The 21,696-nt window shown below is 37.6% G+C and overlaps 2 protein-coding genes across 4 annotated transcripts; both read right to left on the reverse strand.

Annotated features, from left to right (window-relative positions):
* Positions 1-726: 726 nt before the first annotated feature.
* On the reverse strand, positions 727-13,031 carry LOC135682569 (uncharacterized). The gene is made up of 7 exons (XM_065197530.2): positions 10,945-13,031; positions 8,999-9,246; positions 8,369-8,554; positions 5,345-5,631; positions 4,695-5,016; positions 3,453-3,659; positions 727-3,151 (listed from the first exon to the last, which is right to left on the reverse strand). Exons 1-7 carry the CDS (start codon positions 11,705-11,707, stop codon positions 2,768-2,770), a joined length of 2,397 nt encoding a protein of 798 aa, XP_065053602.2. The 5' UTR covers positions 11,708-13,031; the 3' UTR covers positions 727-2,767.
* Positions 13,032-13,437: 406 nt separating this feature from the next.
* On the reverse strand, positions 13,438-21,297 carry LOC135682556 (uncharacterized). 3 transcript variants are annotated; one of them, XM_065197520.2, is made up of 8 exons: positions 19,959-21,109; positions 17,762-19,656; positions 16,839-17,086; positions 16,405-16,590; positions 15,964-16,235; positions 15,293-15,614; positions 14,666-14,872; positions 13,438-14,233 (listed from the first exon to the last, which is right to left on the reverse strand). In XM_065197520.2, the coding sequence occupies exons 2-8, from the start codon at positions 19,641-19,643 to the stop codon at positions 13,757-13,759; spliced, it is 3,594 nt and encodes a 1,197-aa protein (XP_065053592.2). In that variant the 5' UTR covers positions 19,644-19,656; positions 19,959-21,109; the 3' UTR covers positions 13,438-13,756. The 3 variants fall into 3 exon arrangements, with proteins under 3 accessions (XP_065053592.2, XP_065053582.2, XP_065053573.2); XM_065197510.2 differs by lacking the exon at positions 19,959-21,109 and adding an exon at positions 21,135-21,263 and having other exon boundaries at positions 13,440-14,233; XM_065197501.2 differs by lacking the exon at positions 19,959-21,109 and adding an exon at positions 21,155-21,297 and having other exon boundaries at positions 13,447-14,233.
* Between the last annotated feature and the right edge of the window lie 399 nt (positions 21,298-21,696).

The following is a 21,696-nucleotide window of genomic DNA, read 5'->3' on the forward strand; positions in this document are numbered from 1 at the left end:
TCCAGCGTAAGAAGGTGTGAAGAATTGCACATCAACCTAATGTTCTTTAACGAAAAGTTAAGTGACTACTGTCTAGATTGGTGATCTCTTTCATATATAGGCAATGAATACAAGATTTCTCTAAACCTTTCCTCTTTAGAATTTCTAATTATTTTTCACCTTTGATTGTCTCTGAATACCAGAGGGACCTTTAATGATTTCACCAGGGAATTTTATTTGCTTAATTGTAGAAAAAGAAATATTCTACTGAAAACTGAAATATTTACAAATATTCCTTATGCCATTGTTCAATTTAAATTGAGACAATTCCCAAAGTAAGTTAAGTAGACAATTCCCGGGAGCACTTTCATAATTAGCCTCATGGGATGTGCCGTGGGTCAGAGTAGCCTTTCTTGATAAAAATTACGGGGCAGGATATTATAAATTGCATCAAAATACTAGGACAGGGTAGTAAAATTGAGAAAAATATTTAGCTTACGAGCTAATTGGGACGTGAAATACCATGAGACCCGGCATATTTTTCATAATTGTGCCGTATCTTTGGCATACTTTTCATAGGACAGGGTATGCTTGGGGTAGGACAGGGTATGCTTGGTCTATATTTCTATGGGACAGGGTTAGGGCGCAAAAAGGTTTTCCCCGTCTCTTTATCAAATGCCCTCCGAGCAACAATTTCTTATTCTCTCTTTCGTAGAAACAGAGTGATGCACATGAATCACGCAAACCTTACTTTTTATTTTATATCATATGAAAAACATGTACAAGACTATTCATTGACTATTCAACCCTAGAGACATAATTCGAGTATGAACGTTTCGGCAAATCTTCAGAGGTAATGTGTTCTACGATGAATACAGATACACGATTATAAATGATGAAAAAGCTCTTGATGGAGTCAAAGTTGGAGGTACAGCCGATTGCTGTTATCAGTGGCTACTGGGACACTTGTGCATGCTTTAATCACAAGCAATTTAGATTAGGTATTGCAACTCTTTATAATATGGCGTATAATATGGCGTGCCTCGGTACTTTAAGAAATTAAACAGTATACAGAATGATGCTGGACCTGTGCTGAATGCTGTTTAACCGAAAGGCACCAATCTATTTGAACATATTTTGAAAATGATGATAAATGGCACACACCTAGGAACAACCCTGTCTAACAACCCCAGCGAGCTTTTTTCTCCAGAAAAGATAGCAAGTAAATATGATTGGGGTAGCAAAATTACAAAGGGGCGTCTAGGAGCACACTAAGGTTTAGCAATTCGCTATTATTCTTTTCGACATGCGGGACCTACTTTGTGCAATGATCTGCCGTATGGAGTTAGGAATGCAAAGGACTCCCATGGCAAATCTCTACTGAAAACCCTTTTAAGACTAGCGTATAATTGACAATAAGATCTAATTTGTAATGTATAGTGTACACACCCCAGAATTGTGTATTTTACAAGGTAGTTGAGAACTTTAACTTTTGATGATCGCTTAAGCGCGAAACTCTGAGTAGCAGCGTACAACCATTCTGTTCTATACATCTGATGCGTGTGTAACTCTATCTATACGACATCGAGCTCTTTATGAGAGACGGTAAACAGTAAATATTATTAGTTAAGGACTTTTATAAGCAGCTATAGCTAGGACTACACTAAAGGTATAATTTGGTTACAGTGTCACTCAAAGACTCCTTTTCTGTTCAAATTCGTTTAGTAAATAAGCATTTTGTGCAGCAAAGTTATTTTGTGTATGCAGGAAAGCATCATTTTCTTGCATTCCAATTAAAAACTGACACAATATATTTAATAAAATGTGCCATTCATAGCCAAAAAAGACACATGGTCACCGAGTTCTGGCTATGTACGGCACCTACAATATACAACATTTGATTGTACTTACTAACAAGAGAAATGAACACAACAATTTTAAAAAGATTAAAGCGTACCAAAGGTGTGTCTTAAGATAGACGTCAGAAACCATAATTTATAATTGGATTGATCAGTGATTTGAGTTATTCCCACAGACCTTCCAACATCTAGCCCTAGACAGACCTTTAAGGGGAAAGATAATTTCAAATTAAAAGGAAAAATAAAATAAGATAGAATAAAGGGTTGTTGCCGTTTTTATTCCAATTATCCCTTATCAAACCGACCCGTATTTTTTATGTATGATATATAGTAGCTTCAATAATAATACTATTTTCTATCACTTTACAACGGGGATTTCATATAAAAGAAGATTGCACAGGGATCTATCGTCTAAGCAAGTAAGCTCCATTTCGGGAATGTCAAACATCTGCTCAAAGAGATCCAAACGAAAGGTGTCATACTGTGGACAATGCGGGAGAAAATGTTCATTTCTTCATCGGCTAAACTACATATACAGACAGGGGTAAGGCAGTCAAATGCATGTCTGAAACGATGCTCGTTCATATCACTAAACTGAAGGCAGAGCCTAGTCAATAATCTTATACCTGGAATACCAGATACACGATATGTAGAATTTTTAACTGGTCGAATAATTGAAATCTATTTCCTTTTAAACTGTGTGATTGAAGTACAATTTTGGATCTCACTATCAAGCAAATTTCACTCAACAGTACATTTTGAAAATAAGTGTTTGAATGGCGAACTGTTCTTGCCACTGGTTGTTCATTTTTATTAGGCTCTTCGACTATGCGATGGGTTAGTGTTTGCTGATTGGTCAAAAACACCAACCAATCACGGTTGATTTAGAAAAATTATGACGAATAAATAATTATATATGATCAAATACGTTATATCCAGTTTCCATGTTTATCTCGCCAAATCAACGGCCTGAGTCCATTCAAAACAACTGTAATCAAAGCTAGTAAATCTGACAAAACTGCAATCCAAAGTCCAGATTGGGTTGAGAAAATAACTATCATAGTCACAGCCTTGATTCCAATAGCAAGCATGACATTCTGATAGCAAATGCTATGAACACGCTTGCTTAGCAAGATTATACTAGAAATCTTTGAAATGTTGTCGTTTATTAAAACGACGTCAGAGGACTCCAACGTAATCGCCACGCCGCTTGTAGCAACTGCAATTCCAACATCAGAAGCCACCAGCGAAGGGACATCGTTTATACCATCACCAACCATTGCAATAGCATCCTTAGGGCTCTTCCGTTTGTCCTAATCAAAATAAAATACTTTTATAAGTGTGAAATACAGTTGTTACTACCACATTACGACGTTTGAGAACACACTAACAAGTGGTTCTTGTTATTCAATTCTGCTGAACTAAGTAACCCTTTGCAATCAAGATTACATACCTAAAGAAGTAAACTATTAACAGTGTAATAGGTAACTAACTGCACCAAAACATCAGACTCTCTGCTACAATTTTTAGACCAAAGTGTCTTATGAAAAAGGAACCGTATACAAGAAACTGCGTGGCTTGTTATGGGTAAAAGATAGCGATTTGAATTCATACCTTCGCAGTGTTGATGAGCTGAAGTTTATCTTCCGGTTTCATGCTAGAAAAAACTCTATCGATTCCAACTTCCCTCGCAATAGATGATGCTGGGCCATTTCCATCTCCAGTTACCATCAATACTTCAATCGATTGGTTCTTCAATGCGTGTACTGCTGCAGCCGCTGTACTTCGCGGTCTGTCAGATAGCCCTACGGCCATACATACCTATGTGGGAAAACAGAAGATTTAAGTGGTAAACAATGATGATCATGTCGAATGGTGCATACTTCAGCTCTTGTTTTCTAAATGTTAACACGTCTTTTTCTTTATTCATTAAGTTTCAGATTCGTGAAACAAAAGGACTAATAAAAACTGTCAGCAATAGAATCTCAAGTGATGACGTCATAAAAATCTATTTTTAGAATTTTTATAATTTTTTCCCATAACTCGAAAGAGCATCATAAAATACCTCTAAATCTGCGAAATCAGTTAAAGGTATTACGAATTGGCTGAGATATGACCAGATGAGCACAAGCTCTGGCCCCATCAAACCTCTGTAATTTGGTCTCAGTCGATAACTTTATGAACTGAGCCGAAATAACAGTAATCCGTTAGCAAACTTCAAATCTTCTATTAGCCATAGCTCGCCCGATTTTTGAAAAAATTTAACTGATTTTGCATATATGGGAGTATTTTATGGTGTTCTTTCATGTTATGTAATGAAAATTCGAAATTCCAAGAATAGTTTTTTGTGACGTCACACTTAAGAACTCAATGGCACATGGCACATGGCACATGGCACAATGGCGCATGGAAGGGGGAAGACTGGGAGACCAGACCTCCCAACTTTTAAAAACTATAGCCCTGGAAAATGGTCCAAAAATGAAAATAAATTGGTGAGGGAGGGGTTAGGCAGATCTATTATGTTCTAGCGCCATTGAAAGATGTTTGATCACAATTGAAACAGAAAAATGTATTATTCAAATGCCTTCAAAACTTCGGCTCCCTGGTTCTGAGAGGATAAGGGGCATGCAGCTTTTTTTGGGGGTTACACCTTTAACTTCCCAACCCCAAGTATGTCACTGCCTATCAAAGATTATTTGTGAAGGTGTCCTACCTGTTTCACAGTTTATTTTGGTGAGGATGATCATGATGGTTCTCCGTGATATAGTTTCAGATATGTTCATTATGCGTGAACATAGTTTCAGATATTTTTTACTTCTTGACATTATTCACTTATTATTTATTTCTTGTACCTACCTCTCCATCGACAGCTATCAAAACAGCCGAAGTTCCTTTCCCTGCCCATTCAAGAACATCCTCATTGCACTTTTTGCAGGGCACATCAAAGAGTTGCATCAAATCCAAATTCCCAATCAAAACATCTCGATCCCCAACAGTGCCTCTTATTCCTAATCCTGGAAGATTTTCAAATTTAGAAACTTCTGGAAGCGTAGACACTTCTTCGGTGTTATTCGAGTGATATTGTGCCAAGCAGCCAAAGAAAAAATTGACTAAAGCAGTTGCAGCAGGATGGTTTGATTTCTTCTCTAATGCTGCTATGATTTCCATGAATTCTTTCCTGAAAGAAGCATTATAAACATCAAAAATAAACTACAGCAGACATGAATCGTTCCATAGCTTCAGGAAATAATTTGGTGGAAATTTTATCATCACACAGACTGCTCTTCAGAACACTACATGCGAGTTCTGTTTTCAATGAGATCTGTTGTGTAGAGTTGTACGGTAAAAAAAACCCTGCATACGGCATCTCTTTTTGCTGCAAAAGATCCCTATTATGTTTCACATTGCCAGCGTCATAAAACTTTGTTTAAATACGTAAATAGAAACAGCTCCAGAAATTGCATTTTTTCATTCACGATCTGACAGAAAAAAGCATTTTTACTCACATTGCATCTTTTGCTTTCAAGAGATCCGAATAACTTTCAACATCATTCACGCGCAGCTTGCCCTCACTCAGTGTGCCAGTCTTGTCGAAGAGGACAGTCTTCACGAATGCCAACGCCTCCACAGTGGCACCTCCCTTGACAAGAACGCCGTTTTTTGCGGCAGCTACAATGCAGCTTATGACTGGGATGGGTATGCACATGAGTAGAGCACAGGGACAGGCTACTAGAAGTACCATTAAGGCACGCTTTGTCCATATGGTGAATGATTTCTTATCCACAGATCCATTCTGTTTGAAATAAAGAAATATACTGTAATCTATACAATGGAACCCCGCCTTACGGCCACTTCGTTAATACGGCCACCTCGTTATTACGGCCACATTTGACATTAATAGGGGGAGTGGGTATTGGGGGGGTATTGGGGGTGCTGCCCCCCCAATCTACTAAAAGGCAGATTTTCTAGGGCGAATTTATGGCTGGCAGTATATCGGTCGGGCAAATTTGTAAATTCTCTTAAGGTCGCACTTTTATTGCTACATTTTGCCCTAGCTTGGTTTTTGAATTTATGGTCTTTTCCCCCTATCATTTTTCAATCTCCGCCCAGTTGGGAAACAAACCAGAAACGAGGCAAGCAACAACAACATACATTTCTGTCTTTCGTTCTAGCCTGAGATCAGGCTCTCGGGGCTCTATTTTCCATCCAAGCCTGATCTCAGGCTACTTTCGTCCACTGATTAACGCTTTCGTATCGAGCTCGACGGAAGTAGAGTCTGGAGTATTGATCGACAGCGAAAGTATAGACGGAAAGTGAAGTGTGTTTGATGCAAGAAGGAAATGAACACAAGGCATGCCCCCCCACTTTTTCAAAAACAAGAGCTTCTTTCAAAATCTTTTGTTGTGATTGCTAAATTTTCCCTTGACCCCCCTACCCACTTTCCATCCTGCGTCGGCAGTGTGACCAGATCTCAAATCAAGGTATCCCTGCTTGAGAAAGAGGCTAGCGCATGCTCAGAATATCAAAAGTGACCAGAGTTGCCATTTGACCTTTTTGACCACTCCTCTAAAATACAGTGTACTCAAAATTGCCATCTTTTGAACACAAAAAGGCAATTTAGATCAATGGTTTTGACATCCAAATTTCTCAACCCCTCATAAATTGGCCGTCATAAATTGATTTGGCCGAAGAAGCAGAAGTTGGCAGAATTCTGGCAGCATGTTGCAAAAAACCACAAAAAATACAAAGGAAAATAAATTTTTGGCATAGATAATATTCAAATTTTTTTAGAATGATTTCAAAATTGCAAAAAAAGAAACCTGAAACAAAGTGAAAGATAACAGACAATGCAAGATAAAAGTAAGTGAAAGCTTTTGTAACCTACAAAGCAAATTTTGATTACACTATCACTCTCCACAATTAGCAAAAATTCAGCTTTTTTGTGTACTGCATTTAGCTGGCTGAATTTGGCTGCCAACCATAAAATATTTGGCTGCCAACCGTTACAAACATCTGGCTAAACCCTGAAAGTGGAAAGTCACACATTCTGGTGTAAAGTGTTTGCATTTGGTGGTGATAGACAACGGCTCAATAGAAACAATGAATTTTCAAAATCTATCAAAATTATGCCAGAGTTATGCTAGATTCCTAATTATGCTAGATTCCTAATTATGCTAGATTCCTAATTATGTTAGATTCCTAATTATGCTAGATTCCTAATTATGCTAGATTCCTAATTATGCTAGATTCCTAATTATGCTAGATTTTATTCTAAATGACAATTTTTGGCTAGATCTGGTCACACTGTGCGTCGGAGCCCATGGAACACTGACAATTGTAGAAGCATCATGAATCAAAGCATGAAGGATATGCCACCTCGGAATACGTTGTTGAAAAAAATCAAGCAACATTTTATTTTCCAAATGCATGAAACTTTCATCACTTATGGTCCGAAAGTATTGCACCCCTCGCCAAAAAATGGCCGTACAGTCGCCAAAATTTGTTTAACTAAAAAAATTCAAAAAGCTGTAACAAGTACCAAAAATTTTTAAGCCGACAGTTCAAGCGGGAAATAATAGAAAATTGTTCAAGGAATTGTAATTGAGATATGAATTGCAAAAAACTTTGGAGTTTCTTCTATTTTTGAACAATGATTACGAAAGCACAAAAATTGAGCTTTGATGATAGATGTACCTGTAAAATATTTCCAATAAAAAAGCTTTTCTTTGCACAAACTTGAGGGATTTTGTTATGGTGAATTCAGAGATTCTTACTTTGTGTCTAAAAATGTTTAAAATCCTTACGGAGCAGTCGAAAGTTGAAAATCAAACTCAGAAAATGCAACTGAAGCTCTTTTTTGTCGAAACATTGTAGTCTGCGTAGCTGTTTCTAAATTCCGAAATTTCTGAGCTATGTTTTGTTGTTCCACTGTGATAAAATTGAGACCCTATTTCAATCTCTTTTAAATTGCTCTCTTAATAGCTAGGTGATTTAGAAAGTGAAGACTATTTTTCTTTTATAGAAAAGACAGGCCTTACAAATGCTCTGAGTCTGAATGCTCAACATATTTAGTTACCCTCTCTCGGGGTCCCCAATGATTTCAACCCTGAAGTGATGTGCCCTCACAAGGATGTTCAGGCATGACACGCCCTTTCATCCAGCATGACACGCCCTTTAGTCGGGCATCTAAGCTTCATACCCCCTTAATGAAAATAGTGAAGTTTCGCCCCTGCTGAGTACGTTTCCAAAAGCGATACAAGTGTGACGTCAAAAGTTGCTAAGCCAGGCGTATGTGCAAAATGCCTGGAATAGACCCCCGTGTAACACGCAAAATATTATCGTGTAGATTCCAGCTTTCTCTCGTACAACCAGTGTGTGAGGGCACATCACATCATTCGGAGTTGTTCTCTATTTTTCCAGGTTTTCTCCCTCACTATTATTACGCCTTGTGCACAGTTTTGGCTAGCTTCCATTTCAAAAAGCCCATCATTTAACAAAACTTGAAATGGACCTGACATTTTACGACTTACCTCTGATACATCAATGATGAGGGGGATAGAAAATACGGCAGCAGCTAACAATAATACCAATGGTGTGTAGAACTTTGCAAATTTATTAACAGTGGCTTCAGCTTGGGTCGCATTTCCTTGAGAGACTTGCACCATCTTAGTTATTTGTGCCATTGTGGAATTCTCAAAAGTTGATGTTGTCTCGATCTGTTGAATAATCGATAATCAAGTGTCAAGGCCATATTCAGATTTTTGCAAAAGACATATTTGCTGGAGGTTTCTCGCATTTCCAAAACATGCTGCCTAGTATTAAGCACGGCCAATAAATTACACACTGCCTGCCAATGTTCTTAAACTTAAGTTTGAATCATGCACCTGTTGTTGGTTCATCGTTCTCTAGAAGGAAAGGATCAAAGATCGGCTCGATTTCTATATCCTTATTTTGCTATTAAGTTCAAATTGTGTAGTAATAATCTTCATATCTTGACCTTGAATCTTGACCTTGAAACGACTAAATGAGATGAACTATTAAATTATGCTGAAGAGAATTATGAAATATTAAACGTGATTCGTTAGCGAATGATTCATTTGCATAAATTATCATAATATTAATTAATATAGTAGAGCTAGGGTCGTAAACAATGCTCCTACCTCAAGGTATCCACTCTGCAGTATGGTTCCACTGTAAGTAAAATCTCCTTTCTTTTTTGTGATTGGTGTAGCTTCTCCGGTAATCAGGCATTCATCTACACTACCAGTGCCTTTGGTAACGATGCCATCGAGTGGAATTTTGTCTCCTTCACATATAGCCAATAGCGTCCCAGGTACCACACGGTCCAAGTCTATTGGTTCTTTTGTGACAGCACAAACAGCTTTCAAGGGTGATTCAACTGCGAGTTCTGCATAAGATTAGAAAATTGTGTTGTCAATGCTATTCTGTCGTATACAAGTAACAAAATGGCAACCAAAAGACTCCTTAATAGCACTCAAAGATCATTTTTAGATTTATAAGTGCAAGTGTGAGTTCTTCGGTGTTTATTAGTGGCAATATTTTATTTTGGTCGGAACTAAACAAAGCCATGGTGAAAGAGTTGGGTGAGCAGTTTAATGCCGTTCACGTTAAGAGGAGAAAGAGGATTCTCTCCGTTTCTACTGAGACTCTCGACCACCCCACTTCAACTAAGACTCTCGACCATAATTTTTTAATAACGCTCTGGTAGCTAAGGCAATACTATGTAAAATACTTCTTCATCCTGGCCCTGATTCACTTTGACGAGACCCTATGTGCCAAGGCCAAATACTATCTCTTTTTATCTTATGTCACATTTATACCTGATCATTATGTTGCTCTTACCTATTGATTATTACTGTTACAATTAGGGCATCATGTGATAATAATAAAATAAAGCATAAAATTTCTGGATTTATGTATATCTATTTACACGTCAAAACACTCCTGAGAGTAAAACAGAAAGAATGTTTTTGGGATGCAGAATATTCTCGTTAAAAATTTCAGTCTCTTTTGAATGAATGGATTTACTAGGCTAACTTCCTTCCCCGATTCAGATTATCCCACATCTCCTTCGCAACCTTGCAACGCATTTTCATACTCATTTCCTCTTAACAAAACCTAGCAGTCAAATAAAGTGATAAGATAGGAACAAGTCCAAAGACCGCACGTGTTAGGCAATATTCATAGCTATCTATAATCTTTCTTTTCATTGTTGTATGGTTAATATAAACAAAAAGAAAAACGAGATTATTTATACGGTTTCTAGTAAACATTCCTTATAGAAATAAACATAATGGTGGTGGGAATCCGCAGTTCATTGTGGACTTTTTAACTTCAAACACTGCATCATCCGCGTGATTCACGAACATCAAGTAATACATTATGTTTACTCGACTGCAAATAATTTTTTTCTAAATTGCCCTTGTTGCAAATTTTCTTTGAATATGTTGTGAATGATAAGGTGAATGATATGTTGTAAAAGGTTTAAAAAGGATCTCAAAGTTTAGCTGAACTCTATGATGTGGGTTAGAGATAACACATTACTGAGGGTGAATCATATAGGTACGACATCCGAAGACAGAAGAAAGGCCGGCAGAGGAAGAAGGGATGGCAACGCGCAGCCATTGGGCTTTCAGGGGCTATAGCCCCCCCCCCCACCCCCACTTTTTTGCAAGAATAGACTAGAAAATTTTGAAGGTTTCAACTTTGGATAGTTTACTCTTATGTAGTACCAATTCTTTCCGACTGGGAACCTTTTTGTTCATTTTCTAGGTGTTTTATCTTGTTTAATGATATGATGTATTTTCTATCTTGGTAAGCTTGGTGTTTTATTACTTTCAAGCTTATTTTATCTATTCTTATAGTTATTGATTTCTTCTCTGAACCAGACTTTTTATAAAAATTCCGTAAAAAAATAAGTATTTTCTAAAAGAGGCCTTTTCCAGCGTTCTAGAGGGCGTAGCCTCAAAAATTTTCGGGCACACCCATTTCAGCCCCCCCCCCACTTTTTGCCTGGTGCGCGGTCCCTGATAAGAAACAATCTACACCGTAAAACCCTGAACACTCATCTAAAATTCATACGTACTTGATACAGCTTCCTCGACTCTGTAGAAACAGTAACTCTGTAGAAGATCAGCAATATAAAAGACGGTAACAAGCGTGGCCCCTTCAACCCATTGCTTTAAGGCCGCGACTCCACATATTGCCACTAACATCAAGATGTTAACATCGAGAAAAATTCCTTTTCTCCAACTGTTAAAGGCTCTTTTGAGAATCGGCAAGCTAGCAATTACTATAAGTGTCACAGTTACCCAAATCTTCCACTGCTGGTTATAAAAATTAGCAAAAATAACAACAGAAAAAAGGCACAAAACTAACAGAAGCAGGCTTATTGCAGTAGTATGAGAGGTGAAAAAAGTCGTTTTTCCTCGGTCTGAGACAGCTGTGCCTGATTGGAGAATGCTGACTCCAAGGTGATAATCGTTTAAAATTTTGACCAAATCACTATTTAGCAAGAGCTTCTCGTCATGCCGCACAACCGCAGTCCGTGCAACAACATTGACTGACACAGAAACCACTCCCTCCAGTGGTATCAACAAGGTTTTCACTAATTCTGCTTCTTGGCCACAGCATATTCCCTGCACACGAAGGCGTGTGGTAGTTACACTTACATCTGATGCGTTGTAATTGCTGGTATTAGAAGCAGGAACTTGTTCAGGTTTGTGCGATCCACAACAATGCGTTTCTGTTCCATGCAATGTGGCACGAACATCTTCATCTTTATTGACTTTGTCCTGACTGCAACACTCTTCAACTTTTTCATCACAAATTAAACGTTCGGTTGACATCGTTCACTTGTGTGGCTGTTTTTCGAACAGCAAATTGATCATTACACTGCTTCACGATTAGCTGTCATGCCCCCTAAACCCGTCCACCGTGCTCTATTGTTCTATTCACATCAATTGTATCAAACATCGAGTCTTTATATTGCGGTATAACTGATACCTGCAGGTCCTCATCAAAAGAAGTTAACCACTGCTTAGCCGTGATAGCCTCCGCTTAATGCAACTGAAAAACTTTCGTCAAAGTCTGACACGAGTGCAATCATCTTTGCAGGTTTAACAGGAAAATAATAGTTATCGTGGTGTTTCTATAGGGACGGATATTTGCTACAAGTATTGATTAAAAATCGATCAAAGGTAGGTTAAGCTGCCAGGTTCATTCAAAGCTGGCTGTTTCAATTGGGTTTCTATTTCAACCTAGTTTTTCAAAATCTTTACCAACCTAGTAAAAATATCTATACATATTGCGTTAAAAAGGTTTCCCAAGCTTGCTTTTTATGTTAATCCACTTTTTATGTAAGTATTATCCATCTAATTAGCTGTATGTATGGTAGCCAAAGTTTATAATGCACTCAAATTTTGGCTTTTTGTACTTGCACTTGTATTTAAATTGTTAGCATTTTGAGGGAAGAAAAGATTTTCCTACCTATTATATGCACTTAATTATATTTACTTAGTTTAGAATTTTGCAGTAGAGTCATGGAAGGGGTTGAAGAGTTAAAGATTCATTGCTAACAATGAGCCATTGCGCTACGCAAGCATCCCATAATGCATTTTCAGACAATCTGAAATCGATTCTGGTTAATCCGTAGAAGTTTACTGCCATTGTTTGGGTCGTCACCAGGACAATTTGTCACGCTCGCAAAGGCTCATTGCTGGCAATGAGTCTTTAAGTTCGGTTTTATTGGAGTGCTCTGAGAGCACAGATAGAGACTGTAATGCAAAGAGTGCCAATTTTATCGAGTGAGATATTAATCGTAGCGAAATTGAAAGTTTTTTGTTACCGTTTTACGCATCGCATCGGATTTGTATATAGATTTATTTATAACCAGTTTTTGCTGTTCTAAGTTTTGTTCATTATTTTTTTGTCGAACTTAGCGCCGAAAGGGCAAATTGCTGTTTTTTCGAACATATTGACTCTATGTTGAAAAAACATTTGGCTAGCATCTATGCTGTTGGCTGATATTATATCACAGTAGTTCCAAATTTTCCAAGATTTTCTCAGCAAATAGCATCTGTGGTTGTCCCCAAGTTATTTTCTATGATATGATCTTGCCAATAGCTATACCACGACCCTACAGCATGGGCTCCGAGACAAAGTGAGGGGGGGGGGGGCAAAGGAAAATTTAACACCCATAACATAAGATTTGGAAAAATCTCTATTGTTTTGCAAAAAAGTGGGGGGGGGGGCATGGCCATCCAGCCCCCTTTATCGGAGGCCCTATACAGTTTTCACCATGTAAGTCTGTGAACATTAAATATATTTGGTTTTCATGTTCTGTAATACTGTACCTCGATAAGATGTTATCTCATACAAAACATACCGATGTAATGAATTCGAAATTATAAAACTACATTCAAATCGTTGAAAATACAAACAAATTTTAATGACCTAAAAACACAACAGCAATCTGCAAATCGTTAAGTTTCACTGAAGATACTGACGATTTTCTTCACGAACTTGTTTCATTAATAGGAGTGCTCTGAAAGATCTCGAGAAAATTTCAAATATTTTTTTATTCATTATAAATATACTGTAAGGCAATTCATTCAAAATAAAATATACCTTGCTAAAATCAACCAGCAAGTCAAATAATCAAAATTGTAATAATTTTATATCAGTAGCAAAACTTTGTTTTGAGGCCTTAGACAAAACAAATGTTTTCTGAGTTTGGGGAAGAAATAATTAAAATGTGGAAAGCGAAGTTGGTAAGTGTATTAAATGAGTAATTAACTGGAATTATGGCATTTCCACATGGCATCATGATGTATATATATATTTCTTCTAAAAAATTAACAAAAAATAGTATCTTTCATAGTATCTTTCGGATTGATTTATGTTTTTACTTCAATCAGAGTCATGCCGTCTTCTTGATAATCAAACACTTGTGCGTCTTGGAGCGTGCTCCAACTTTTCTTTTTCTTGCGGCTGCCCCTCATGTCCTCCCGTTTCCAAAACAATGGTCTTAGACCATTTAGAATGACAATCAACAAAGCTAATACGTCACTTAATATTGCCATCCATAAAACCAGGACTCCCGCCATGGTTGCTATAATAACAGCGACTTTAATTGCCAAAGCGAGGCCGATGTTCTGAATCACGACTTTCTTCGTAAACAAGCTCAGCAATAGAAGTTCCGGGATTTTCACCAGATTATCTGTCATCAACGCGACATTTGCAGACTCGATAGCAAGCGCCGTTGCACATGTACCAATGGCAATGCCTACATCAGCGGCTGCTAAAGATGGTCCGTCATTTACACCATCACCAATCATTACTACCTTTGTCCGCTGTTTCTTGGAGCTGTTCTCCTGAAAACAGATTTACAACCACAAGTAAACAAAACGATTTCCAGATGTAAATGAAGTATTATGAAAACTCCTTCATATAAAGCATATTCATGTCGAAATACCAACATCCTACAAATATTAAAGTGAAGGTAAAGAAAGGAAATATAAGTTAGGGCCCTGATTCATGATTTTGTATCAATCACCTACTAGGAATGAAAATCAGTCAATTTATTTGTTTCATCTTCTTCTCCATCCGTCTTTTAACTGCTCCTAATTCTTCCCCGAAGAGACTATGTACGCACAAGCAATTACCTTCAAATTATACATAACTGGAATCTGCCTTTAAATTTCATTTAACATTGCTTATAAAATTTCCTACTATTGAGAGCATTTAAAGGACTATCCAATTATTTCCTAAAAGCTACGTCGATTATTTATTACGTCATATCTTACCTGACGACTGCGGATCCACCTTAACTTGTGCTCAGGCTTCATGTTTGCTATATAACTTTCAGTGCCAACTGATTTCGAAACAGCTGACGCTGCCCCACTGCTGTCCCCCGTCAACATTATAGTACTGATGCCAAGGTTCTGTAGCATGTCTAATGCCTGTTTGGCAGTGTCACGGGGTGTGTCTGCGAGACCCATCATAAGTGAGAGCTAAAAAATTGATTAAATTTTTTTATTCAAAGGTAAAGATTTCCAGGGCTGAATTTCTTTTCCCGTGAAAACAAACAAGCCAAGTAACTATAACTGTAAATATTATTCAATAGAAAAAACTGTTATCCATTGCAAAACCTTATCTCATGCAGGTAATCAAAATAATTATGAATTTTAATAAACAGTTGTCTGAAACTTGATGCTGCAACTTGGAACCGTCCTGTTTTTAACACCAAGCGTAGCAATCAATATTTTGTCAATTTATTTTTATCGTCGAAATAATTCACTTCAACTAGCAATTCTGATGGTGCAGCAAAATCAGAATCTTGTTCAAGGTGAGATGAGGGGGGCGGTTGGGGGGAGGTTGGGGGGCTTATTTGTAATCGGAGATCTGCGGTACAGGTATCTTTTGCTGCTTACCTGGGAATCGACAGAACAAAATATTACAGTTTGGCCAACATGAGACCAATTAGCAAACAGCTTTTCTGCCTCGACTAGAATCTTTACTCCCGAATCTCGTAGCAGTTTCAGGTTGCCTACAGCAACAGCATGTCCATGGACATGGCCCGTGAGACCGAGGCCAGGAAGAGATTTAAATTTATCCACATCTGGTAGACCCACTCCAGCACCAAAACTGGCGATCTTATCCGTGATGCACCCAGCATAGTGATTGACAATGGCAGCAGCAACCGGATGACTTGACTTCATTTCCAACGCAGCAACCATCTGAAGCATTTCGTTGCTAGGTATGGTTGGAGAAGGAACGGTTAGATCTGTGAATACTTAACCCTGACAAATTCAAGCAGTTATATCAAATTGGAATTTATGCGAATTTATGCAGTATTCGCATGTGATAGCAGTAAATCGAGCTTTTGACAAAACATTAAAGCTACGGAGAGATCAAGAAAACATTTCACCTGAAATCTAACGAATCAAACTTGACAAATAAGATTGTTGTAATGAGAAGCTCTACTAGCATTTCTTGACTGTAGACACACACACTAACAACCTAAAAAAGCCAAACTACAAAAAACTGTGCGTGTTATCTTAATGGTAAAAAGAGAAAATAAATTGATATTGAAAAACCATACTAATCAATATCCTCTCTGAATTCCTTCAAATTGACGACCTTAAATCTGCCTTCTGTGAGTGTACCAGTTTTGTCAAAAGCGATTGCCTCGACCCCTGCAAGCAGTTCCATATCGTTGCCACTTTTGATCAGTGCTCCGTTCTTGGCTGCTGTTGTAATGCCACAAACCATAGGAATGGGTACTGACATAACAAGTGCACAAGGACATGCAACAAGGAGCACAATCAGGGCGCGAATCCCCCAACCATGCAGCTGAGATGCGTAGTTGCCAACCTAAATCGAGAAAATCTCACTTATAAGAAAGTGCCATGAACAAATTTACAATATACTTGATTGATTGGCTATGGCTATTTCATGCTGGTAGTAACAGACTCTAATTGGCTTGATGGACAAGTCACTATACATCTTTTTACATTTACCAATAAATAGAAGGTTCCTTTACCTTTAACTCAGCGAGAATTGCAGGAACTGCAAAGACAAGAAGGGCAACTACAAGGACAAGAGGAGTGTAAATCTTTGCGAACTGATTCATCATCTTCTCCGTATGCGAAGCTTTCGCTTGCGCCTCTTGCACCATTTGTGTGACTTTTGAGACAGTTGAGTCTTCTGAAGTACTTGTTGTTTTGATCTTAGAAGAAATTAATGGATAGCTGCATTAGCCAGAAGAAAAGTCATTACTTGTCGTAAAAATCAATATTTGTTGAAAATTATAGGCCTAATTGACAGGTTTTTATTGACAAAATTGTAAACTTCAAGAGAAAGGAAAACCTCCTCATTACACAGATAAAGTTGATACCCAATTTGGTTTGTGACATAGGCTAGAAAGAACACGGTGTTGCTTAGACTATTTGTCATAAAGACAGCAAAATCAAATACCTCTAAGTATCCACTTTGCACAATTGTACCACTGAATGTTTTGCAACCAGGCGCCTTCTCAATAGGCATAGACTCGCCAGTAATAGAGCTCTCATCAACAGAAGCTTGGCCTTTGACAACGTCTCCATCAAGAGCAATTTTCTCGCCAGCGCAGACAAGAATCCTAGTTCCAATTTCGATTTCTTCCACTGGGACCGTTTTCCCTGTTTCTGCCAGCACTGCATGGTCAGGGGCATGTACCAAGATACCTAGGAGAAAAGGACAGATTCCTTGGTTACTGGGTAAAAGTTACCCCAAAATATTGCCATTATTATGTGCTTTTTAGGTGCTTTTGTCCGTAAGAATAAATAAGCAGACTTGATAAAAGTTTCAGTTTGACAAACAATTATACACCAGGAGCATCCAAAAACTAAATAACAAAAAATGTCACTTGAGGGGTATTTATCATCTATAGGAAGACAGAACGTTTCATAGTTTGAATTTTAAGCAACTTTTATGAGGTGAAATAGCAGTATCCAAAGATTTACTCCTTAGCACTATATCCAAGATATGGAAAATGGAGAAGCATTCAGAACTTGTGGCATTAAAGATGATACATTCAGTGGCGTCACAGCCTCATTGTACACCCCCAGTAATAATCCTGTGCAGGTAGAAAAAGCTATAAAACTTTTCATGTACAACACTCCTTTGGCTCATAGGTTTCCCCTGGAGTGTAGAGAATGCAGATGTTGTTGTGATGCATGTGGATACATTATGGCAATCACAATACATTACACCAATAGAAACTTTATATTATACATAACATTTGAAAATGGTTGACTCACTCCAGATATTCATTAGACCTTCTGACTAAATATGACTTTAAATTAAGACTTTTCTATTCAAAAGATCAAAAGAAAAAAAGGAAACCATCCTTTACTTACCTGAAATAGCAGCCTGCACTTTGTAACTACAATATTGCTGCAACACTTCTGCAATAGCAAACACAAACACCAGTGTTGCACCTTCAATCCATTCCTGTAATGCAATTGTCCCTGCAACTGCAATCAACATCAGCACATTGATATCTATAAAAACTTTCTTCATCCAGTTCAATATTGCTTTCCGCAAAATTGGCAGACTCCCAACTATAATCTCAGCAATCGCAACCCATTTCTGCCATGAAAAATTCTTAGAACGTCCAATGATGACCACAATGAACAATACCAACAGGACACCAAGGACAGCACACTTTGATCCAAGCTTCATTATCACATCTCTTCTTAGAACCTGAGCACCTTCTTGGTCCCCAGATTCCATAATACTTACGCCAAGATGCAATTGGTTCAACTTATTTATTATCTCTACAGCTGAAATGACCTCTTTGTCATGTTTCACAAATCCTATTCGACCAACAATATTGATGGTCACAGACTTGACACCATTAAGAGGTTCTAACTCTCGTTTTATCAAATCAGCCTCTTTACCACAACAAATATTCTGGACACGAATTTTTGTTGTTATAATTACAACAGGTCTTTCCTCCAAAAAGATTTCACTAAATTTTGAATCACTTTCAATGTCCTGAGATGGATTTTGGAATACAGAATATTTGTATCCTTGGCCCTTAGTGTGCTTTATTTCAACTGGTTCACAAAAAGCAGCACTCCCATAACTCATCCTGCCTTCATTTCCAGCTAAAAGCTTCTTTTTCCCATCACTGCTGCAAGATTTCACATCTATACTCACTTGAATTTTTTCGTCAAGAAGCTTTCTCTGTTCATCAAATTCATTCATCAATCTATCTTTTTTTCCACTGCATTTTTCTTTGCATATTTTCCTTTCTGTGCATTTCTTACTGCTATCTGCACTTCCTCTCTCACTATTTATCTTGAAACTGTCACCTGCACACCTATTTTCATTGCAGCAGTTGTTTTCACCTTCCAATTCATTGGTAGTTTTGACATTTGTCCCATGGTCAACTGGCACTGTTCTATTCTCTTGGTCTACAATCTCTGCAAAGCATTTTGGTGCAAACTCATTTCTCTTATTACAACACATCTCCCTCTCTTCCACCTCAGAGTTCTTAACATCCTTGCAGCATCCTTCAGTGCCCTTCGTTTGCTCCAACTTCACATCATCTGATATCAAATTACTCTTTATTTTATCACCCATTGCCACTTTTTTATGACAACTAGGCTCATCTTTCTTAATACAGCATGTTTTGACGCTTCTCTGATCTCTAACGGCTTTACCAGGAAGTTCATCTCTGTCTGCTTCAGAATTTAAAATACTTTTTCCAGATGGCTGACAACAGGTTCCAGCTGATTCATTTGGTTTACAACAAGATTCATCACCTTGAAAACCAACTTGGTCACTGCACTCGGCAGAGATACCCTTCTCCTCAGCAGTGTCTATGTCTTTCTTGCTCTTGCAACAAACATTGCCTGAAGACTCATCTGCTTTTGACAAATCCTTCTTTGGATCACAACACTTACTTGAGCAGGATACATTAGAACAGACTTCCTCTGGACAAAACTGGCTAATATGAGCATCTACCTTCTTGCAGCATTGCTCTTTTGTAGTTTTTACATCAACTGATTTCATATAATCTTTAGTTTCACTTGGCATTGCTGTTTCTGATGAGCAGCAGTCACCATTCTGGTCACAGCAAGTACCTTCATCACAAGAATCTGTTCCATCAGCTGTCAAAACATCCCCTGGTTTGTTTGCGCTGACTCCATCACTACAGACTTTGCTGTAGCTACTCCCAGACTGACAGTCTGTAATATCATCAGATGCACAACACTTCTCTTCACAATCCATTCAGATACAAAATCTGTAAGTAATCATTTAAAATAGTAGATCAGTTTTGGTAATTGATAACAAATCCTATATGAAAAAATGGCTTTAGCATGTTGATTTTGATGAGATACTTCGATACTGTATGCATTACAACATGATTTCTGAATTTTACACCTAATGCACTTTTGGTTCAGACTATATTTCTTATGAAAACAAAAAATCATATGTCTGAGTTTGTCTGCTTGAAATTAGAATCAAAAACAGAATTTTATAGCAAGCTATGGTCTTTAAAAGATTAGGTCCCCCGGAGACAAATATCAAACAAATGTTTGTTACCATGAAACATCCAAAGAAAGCAGGTAGTTTGATTTCACAACATATAAGTGATGTGTGAAAATTGTCCAGCTGTGTAAACAGATTCGAGAAAAAATATTAGAATGGTGCTCTTGTTTTCATCAGCTGTGCAAATTTAAAATTGAATCACTGCCACAACAAACTCAGGCATTACAAAAAATGAAAGTAATTGGCCTCAAGCAGACATTGAAACAATTATTATGAAGTAGCGAAGGAAACTTGATTTTGGTCTCTTTAGAATCATGGACAACATTTTGCTTCACCATGTGGAGCCTTGCATATATACCTACTTATAGCATAGAATTGGAGAAAATAAAACTACATGTTTTATCTCTACAAGCCTGTTTCGTGAATAACTCTTCAGGAGATCTCACAGAAAACATGTAGTTTTATTTTCTGCAACTCTATATTACGCTCTATGTGCATATGCATCAAACAATGTGCTATGGAACTGTCAATAGACAGATTTCTATAAACCTACTTATTCATAATACACATGATAGTTCCTTTGTAATTATTTATGTCTTCATTTGTTCAATAACCCCTGTCTAGAAATGACCCAAATTACTCATAGAATGTGGACATATGCTTTTGAAGCAAGGATCTGGTGAATGAAGCTACCATAATGATCAACAACATGGGTTAGTTATGTTTCAGAAAAATTCACATTGAAAATCTGATATTATATTTCAGAAGTGATATTTTCTTTATTATTGATATGGAATCCATGGAATATTCACATCGGATATATATGCATCAATAAACAATAGCAATACCCTGGTTCAATACATATATTTGACAGACTGTAAAGTTGGGTCTTCAATAATTTTTATCCTTCATTCCGCTCGCGCATTAAGAATCTGTCGTAGATTCCGCGCACTGACTTCTGATAACAAGAAAAACAAAGAATAAAAGGTTTCTCTAAGCTTTTGCTTCAAATTCCGCGCATGATTTCGTGGGAAACGTTCGTTATCGTTCTGGCGATCACTGCCCCGAAGAAATACTTAACAAACAGTCTGGTTATATTTGTAACAATTTCACGTGACGACTGGGACATGATATTGTGGATTTGAAAGTAACAAGAAATGGTCCAAGTAGCGGCGAAGTGAATTTCGACATAAATCAAGTGGAACAGCCAAAGAGGCAGTGAAAGGATACCTTGTATTGTTTCTTCCTACCTTACTTTTGCAGAATTCAGTGGTGTAGAGCTGCCGCCATTTTCGAAGATCCAAAGGCCAAAAGCAAGCGCTACTTCGCAGAGGTATTCATGATGACGTTTCGAAACTTGACTGGACACGCTGAGCTGTCTGGGCCTTTTGCTTTGGGGGGATAGTCTGGGCAATTTTTTCACCATAATCTTTTTTTAAAATCTTTGTTTTAAGTTTCTTTGCAACAGCCTGCAGTATAGCAGCTAAATGTTTTCTTTACATGTTGTTTTCGTCTGCAAATTTTACTCTTGATACCCTTCCGTCCTCCTAGCCTGCAAGATCAAGTTACACCACTGATTGTAGTTTGTTCAGACCTGTTTCATCTCAATTCATTTTGGATAATCAATGTTCTCATTGAAGAGCCTCTTGGAAAATAGCTTTGTTGAAGAGCCAAAGAATGCACGAACTGCTGCGATATCGCTGTTTGTGAAAGTTCGGGAGTAATGTTGATTTATCTAAGAAAAAATCCTTTTGGAATAACTTTTTTCAAACTCAAGAAAAATTTCACGTTA

This window comes from Rhopilema esculentum, chromosome 17 (genome assembly GCF_057945365.1).
Source record: "Rhopilema esculentum isolate cy_ngs chromosome 17, ASM5794536v1, whole genome shotgun sequence".
Lineage (NCBI taxonomy): Eukaryota > Metazoa > Cnidaria > Scyphozoa > Rhizostomeae > Rhizostomatidae > Rhopilema > Rhopilema esculentum.

Excerpts from the sequence above, each read along its gene's own strand:
- LOC135682556 (XM_065197520.2), bottom strand. The coding sequence starts at position 19,643 with ATGGATTGTGAAGAGAAGTGTTGTGCATCTGATGATATTACAGACTGT. Across the intron at positions 17,087-17,761 it reads AGTGCAGGCTGCTATTTCAG|GTATCTTGGTACATGCCCCT; the intron begins GTAAGTAAAGGA and ends CTTTTCTCCTAG. Across the intron at positions 15,615-15,963 it reads TTCAGAGAGGATATTGATTA|CAACGAAATGCTTCAGATGG; the intron begins GTATGGTTTTTC and ends AACCATACCTAG.
- LOC135682569 (XM_065197530.2), bottom strand. The coding sequence starts at position 11,707 with ATGTCAACCGAACGTTTAATTTGTGATGAAAAAGTTGAAGAGTGTTGC. Across the intron at positions 9,247-10,944 it reads AGTCGAGGAAGCTGTATCAA|AACTCGCAGTTGAATCACCC; the intron begins GTACGTATGAAT and ends AATCTTATGCAG. Across the intron at positions 8,555-8,998 it reads TGCAGAGTGGATACCTTGAG|ATCGAGACAACATCAACTTT; the intron begins GTAGGAGCATTG and ends ATTATTCAACAG.